General features: G+C 48.5%; 1 protein-coding gene across 1 annotated transcript; it reads right to left on the bottom strand.

The window, feature by feature from the left end:
* Positions 1 to 910: 910 nt before the first annotated feature.
* Positions 911 to 6,015, bottom strand: Orai3 (ORAI calcium release-activated calcium modulator 3). The gene is made up of 2 exons (XM_034487349.2): positions 5,556 to 6,015; positions 911 to 2,375 (listed from the first exon to the last, which is right to left on the bottom strand). Exons 1-2 carry the CDS (start codon positions 5,781 to 5,783, stop codon positions 1,731 to 1,733), a joined length of 873 nt encoding a protein of 290 aa, XP_034343240.1. The 5' UTR covers positions 5,784 to 6,015; the 3' UTR covers positions 911 to 1,730.
* Positions 6,016 to 6,198: the final 183 nt, after the last annotated feature.

The raw sequence follows: 6,198 nt of genomic DNA, 5'->3' as shown, positions 1-6,198 counted from the left end.
AGACCCGGTTCAGGCTTCACTTGGGAACCTGGAGCTGAGATCGTCCTAAGGTTCAACACCCTTTTCATCCGGTGAATGCAGGCTCTCTGGTCTCTGGAAGAACTGTACTCTTGCTAAGTCTATTTCTGAGCCTAAGATGCCTTAAGTGGCCCCTCTACAAGAGCCTCTCATTACAGGATGCTGGGCAAGCCTTTGACTTCCCTTTGTTTTAGGTTATCCCTCCAGAATGGATGGCTATTAGTCACAGAAGACTTACTGCAACCATCACAACAGTGGTAGGAAAAATTATTGGAGCCTGGTTTTACACATTTTAATTGACCATTTCAAGTAATAAAAGGAAAGCAATCTGTACAAAGTATCACCATAAGACTAGATGGTAGGAAATACGCTGTAAAATTATGAGGCTGAGGGAAAAAAAGCCTATGAAGGTACAGGAGATGAGGTTCCTTTTTTTTTTTTTTTTTGGTCCCAATTGAAGAGTACCAATTCCCTTTCTCTCTTCCAGAAATCCCTAGAAGATGGTAAAGGTAATTGAGGTCATAGACTAACTCTGTGGCTGTGGTCCAGATCCGCCTTTTGGCCTCAGCTGCCTCTCTAAAATGGGATATTTCAAGGACATTTCAAACTTGTTTGTTCAGATGTCTGTGATGACTAAATGAGAGAACTTATGAATAGTCCCATAAAATGAAGGGATCATTCAAGAAAGAAACCTACGTGAAATCCCAAATTTAGGAACAAGAGTTTGGAGCCCTTAGTCTGAGAATAACTGTTAACACATTCAGTTTATCAGATCTTGTCAGCACCTGATAGACTCTTAACATCCATCAGGTACTTTACCTCCGTGAGTTCCTTAGCAACAAAGAACTTTACCCAAGGTTTCCCCTTCATCCCATTCACAGCCATAAGAATATATGTGAGACATACTTTATTTACAAAACAAGGTGCATCAAAAATTCAGTGTCAGAGCTGGGCAGTGGTGGTGCATGCCGTTAATCCCAGCACATGTGAGACAAGTGGGTAGATCTCTGTGAGTTCAAGTTCCTGGTCTACAGAGAGAATTCCAGGACAGCCAGAGCAACAAACAGTGAGACTCTGGCTTGAAAAACAAAACAAAACAAAAAAATCAGTGTTTGAATAAAGGGCTCTGCATTCTAAGGGCTAAATGTTCTCCCTTACAAACTCACTCAACCCTTGTCAAGCTAGCTGCACAATCTCTTGGTCTTCAAAGATTCCTCCTCCCCCAGCTCTGGCCAAAGACTGTTAAGTGCCTAGGGCAATGGGACAGACCATCACTAGTCACCAAGTGTGAAGTGGCTCATCTTAGGCGCCCATGTAAAATCTTTCCCAGAATGCCAACTGTAAAGCAGATTACAGATAAGCAAGGACTGACTGCCTCGGGGACAGTTGTGGAGATATGTCACTTTCCTGGAGAGGAACAAGCAACTGCTCAGCACCAACAAGGATCTCACTAGGGCCTCCTTTCCTCTCATCTACCCCAGGATCCTTGGACTGAGACAGTCTACTTCCTCCTTTGTTCCTCAAGCAGAGTAGAATTTACAAACCCCACTGGAACAGATGATAGGGATCATCCCTGGGAGTACCAGATTCTGAACAGGAATTTGACTTTGACCTTAGAGCTTACAGGAGGTGGCTCCGGTCTAGGGCAAGGAATGAGGTTTGTAGATCCCTGGGGTTTCTGAGGCAATGCTTGCAACAGTCTAAAGCCAGGCTTACACAGCCTGCAGCTCCCCCTGCAGGCGACTGAGTTCCTCCAGCTCCTGCTTGTGGCGGTCTGTCTTGTGGGCCACCAAGGATCGGTAGAAATGTAGGGCAAAGGCCATAAACACTAGTCCCACAGGTACCATGATTGCCGTGGAGGCCATAGCTGCTTGCCAGCCTGGTCCATGAGCACTATCACAGGCTTGCCGGGGTGGACAGGCTTTGGAAGGCTGCTGTGATGTGGCTATGGAAGCAGAGGATGGTGTGAGGTTAGAAGCTAAACTAAGGGACACAGTCACAGGTGGCACCTGGGACATAGGTACCACAGGAGCTGGTTTGTCCATGGGTGCCCCAATGGGCACAAACTTGACCCAGCCCACCAGAACTACTTCAGCCAGGAAGAGAAAAGTGCCCAAGGCAGTAGAGAAGCCCCAGGCCAGTTCCACATAGCGGTGGAGTCGTTGGTGTGGTGACTGGTGAACAGAGTTGAGATTGTGGATGTTGCTCACGGCTTCAATATGGGGCAGCAGACATGTGGAGACCATGAGTGCAAACAGGTGCACAGCTACTAACACAGTGGTGCAGGCACTAAATGCCACTAGCAGGCCTGGTGGGTATTCATGATCATTCTCCAGCTGTACCTCCACCATTGCCACCTGTGGGCACAAGAAGGAAGACACTGAGTCCCTTACATGTCTTCATCAGGTGTTTTGCTTTGCCTGTTTAGAATCATGATTGCAACATCCCTAAAACTTAGAGCAGTGCCTAGAAGAAGATACTCAGCTCTCTCCAATCAGCCCCCTTTTTGGTAGTGTCTTGCTCTTATAATTTAGGCTAGTTTGGAACTTGCTGGGTAGTGCAGGTTGAGCAGAAACTTGCAAACCTCCTGCCTCAGCTTTCCTGAGTGATTTCACCTCAGTCTCAAAGGGGCTGGCTAACATTTTTCTGAGCTTTTACCTAGTTATAACATCCTGGGTAATAAGTGCAGACTTGGGCTGGGAATGTAGTTCAGTGGTAGCACCCTTAGCACTCACATCACCCTAGGTTTAATCCCCAGCCCATAATAAATAAAAAATGAAAAGCAGACTTAGGCTGGTGTGGTGCTCCATGCTTCCCAGCCTGTGGGAGCTCAGATAAGAGGAGCTCAAGTTTGAAAGTAGCCTATGCTTCTCCCAACGGTTGAAAGTTCATCTCAAAAGAACCCAAAACTGCCTGGGGTAGTGACACATGCCTTTAATCCCAGAACTAAGGAGTACCAAGTCAGCTAGGGCTACACAGAAACCCTATTTCAAAACAAAAGGAAAAAAAAGTCAAGATAGGTCCAAAGCAAGCACAAAATCTCTGAGCTATTTGGGTCCATTCTTAGTTCTACAATCTGTAATTTCCTCCCAACAGCCCATTAGTCCAGACTTGCCTCAAATTCACCACCCTCCTACTTCAATGCCTGAGTAGGGTTACAGTCAGATGACCTTGAACAATTGTGTAATCTCTGAGCAAGTGCCTCCCTCAGTTTCCTACCTGAAAAATAGGGACAATAGTCTCACTGAGAAAGTTGATAGTAAGCATAAAGTTCTACGACTAGGGCCAGGCACAGACTTTTAGAGTTGACACTAATGTCTAAGGACAAAAAGAGAAAACCCAAGAGGTAGTAATTGCCAACTCTTAAAATTCAAGAAACTTCATGTTTCCAAATCAATCTAAAAACTTGTCACACTAGGTCTGCATTCAAATGTGCCAGCTATCCAGGATGAATCATGGCTGTTCATTCTCAAGAGGTCAGGGAGTCTCTTAACCATGACTCCACCCAGCTAGCCTGCACTCTGCAAACATCTGTGTTAATGGACAAATTTGGGATTTAAAGCCAGGCTGATAACGTCAAAATCTTGTCACTAGCTTGCTGTGCTGTCTACCATGGCTTAGCATCTTGGCCCTTTTCTCGTATGAACAACTGCCATCCAGTAATATACCAGCTACTGAACATTGAATGTTAAGATAGGATTTCATGGAGCCCAGGCTAGCCTTGAGTCTTTCTGTAGCCAAGGACAACCTTGGTTTTTTATTTCTACTTCAAGTGGTAGGATTATAGGGGTGCTCTACCATACACACACACACACACACACACACACACACACACATAAATTGAACCTAGGATTTCCTGAATGGTAGTGAATGGTAGTCAAATACTCTACCAACTAGGTTACAACCGATTCACAGCCTGTGAATATGATTTGTATGTTATTTTAACTTCAGGCCACCTGGATTTAAGAGGACCCCCCCCCCCATTTCGGTTTCTTAAGGATCCCTGAGATTACTATGGGGCTAGAAGTAAAGGTGCAGGAGTGCAGTAGTACTTAAAATAAAATTGAGTATTTTGGGGAATTGGGCCATGGCAGATAGTAGGCAAGTGTGTTCGCAAACAGGGATCTGGGCCAGGCTTAATTCTGGTGTCTCCCAGGGTCCAATCCATCGTTCTCTTCTTTGTTAGGACCAGGGGCAGGCCTTGTTCCCAGACCCTACATGTTCAGCCTACTGATCCTCAGAGAAAGCCCTCTTAACACTGTCATCCCAAGGAGCTGCAACTTCTGCAGATTGTAGTTCCTTTAGAAGCAGGCAGAGCCATGCGGCTCAGACAGAAGTTGCTGTGCCCTTCTTTTTGTGGTGCTGATGGGGGTGGGGGGCGGGGGCGCAGCGGCTGATTCCTTGCAGTCAAGTGTCATCCTCAGGAACTATGGGGACGCTCTGGGGTCTGAGCCCCTTACAAGCACCACTGACCAAGAGCCACCTTTAAAACTACAGATTCTTTCATTCAGATATTGAGGTTGCGGAACAAAGGCAGGTACTGACCTAACTTACTTGTATGGGACCTCACCTCAGCTCCCTCCAGGGTCTACTTATACAAGGGTACACTATGAAGGATGCCCTACTCCCAGGCCTGCTTTCTCCCCCTCCGAGTATGAAGAAAACTAAAACTAGGAGCGGTTCACTCCACACCCATACCCTGCTGAGAATCCTTGTTATAACAGCAGCTTCCATCCAATCTGGTTAGCACACTGTTCTACAAGAACCTCTTTTTGCTAAGTGGAGCTTGTTCTAACACACTTGGTTCTAGGGGTCTCCGTAAGAATTCCTGTTCCTCCTGGACAAAAGTTTGGCAGACCACAAAGACAGCACCTTCTGTTATCTCACAATTTCCTACAGATGGCAACTTCCTACAGATGTTGGCTTGGGGTCGCACAGCTGGCCATGTAAGTAGGGAGGAACCAGGACACATCTGTGGGCCGCACTCTGGAATCTTCAGTCCCACTTCCCAGGGCCGCTGCTGGGACCGTTAGCTGACATTATCCTCCCACACCTGCAGTTTATCAGACTTGTATCGCCTAGCTCCCTGATCAACTTCCTCCCCTAACAGCTTCCTCACTGGTTTCTTAGTTTTCCGGGCAATTCTAGCATTCTGTACCTTTGAGGGTGGGCCCTTCAGTCAGGTGACTCCTCCATACCCTATCCCCCTTCCCCAATCTAGTTGATACAGGCTTTCATTCAGCCCTGCCTGCCTTTCAACTCTCGAGGACTCGGTAACTAAGCTACTTCAATAACAGACTTTCCCCACACCAGTTTGCATCTGCTGATCTCTTCACTCCCTTCTGGGACCGATCTTCAGTCCGTGCCTACTACAACCCTGTCCCTGACACAGAGGACTTTTCCAGTCCCTTGGGATTTCACTCCCTCTTTTACCCTAAAGAAACCCTTTTACTCAATCCTGTACTGGGGACCCATTTTCTTGACTTCTCCCACCAGGTGCTTCACCCACCCCGTGTACCCCCCCTCCCGCCCCTCACCATGGCGAAGCCCGATAGCAGAGCAGATGTGCGGCTGGAGGCTTTGAGTTTAGCCCGGCTGAGGTAGAGGCGGCGCCAGCTGAGGGCCCGCAGAGAGTGCTGACTGGCCCCCATAAGGTCCAGGTAGCCGCGGTGCACGAAATCCCGGTACGTGGCGGAGCCCGCGGGGCTGTCCACCTCCGGGTTCAGCGGGGCCTGTTCGCCCGTGTCCCCCTCGCCGCCCTTCATCCTGAGTGGCTACACCACAAGCGCCGACAGTCAAGGAGGGGCCGAGGTGCCTTGAATCTCCAAGAAGGGACGGCCCAAGCGCAGGCGGGACCCCATCCTGGGCAGACCCAGCGAGAATAGTTGCCGATCCGTTTAGAAGGCCCAGGGGCCGAAACAGGAACTGGGGCAGGGGCGGAGCCCGGTGACCACATGATTGGGTGGAGCCGTGAGACCAAACCCCTGCAGTCTGCCCACGGACAGAGATATCAAGGGACCCCCCCCCACACACACACACACACAGGCCACCAACGTGAATGCCCAGACACAGCTTCTGCTGGGAAATTTACTGGCCTCAGACCACCCAGTGGATACCTGGACATTCACAGGTGTCCAGACTTCCAGAGTCCTCCTTGAACAGTCATCTCAGGAAAAGCCC

Source organism: Arvicanthis niloticus, chromosome 1 (genome assembly GCF_011762505.2).
Source record: "Arvicanthis niloticus isolate mArvNil1 chromosome 1, mArvNil1.pat.X, whole genome shotgun sequence".
NCBI classification, from domain to species: Eukaryota; Metazoa; Chordata; class Mammalia; order Rodentia; family Muridae; genus Arvicanthis; species Arvicanthis niloticus.
This window is presented reverse-complemented; position numbering and strand designations above follow the sequence as displayed.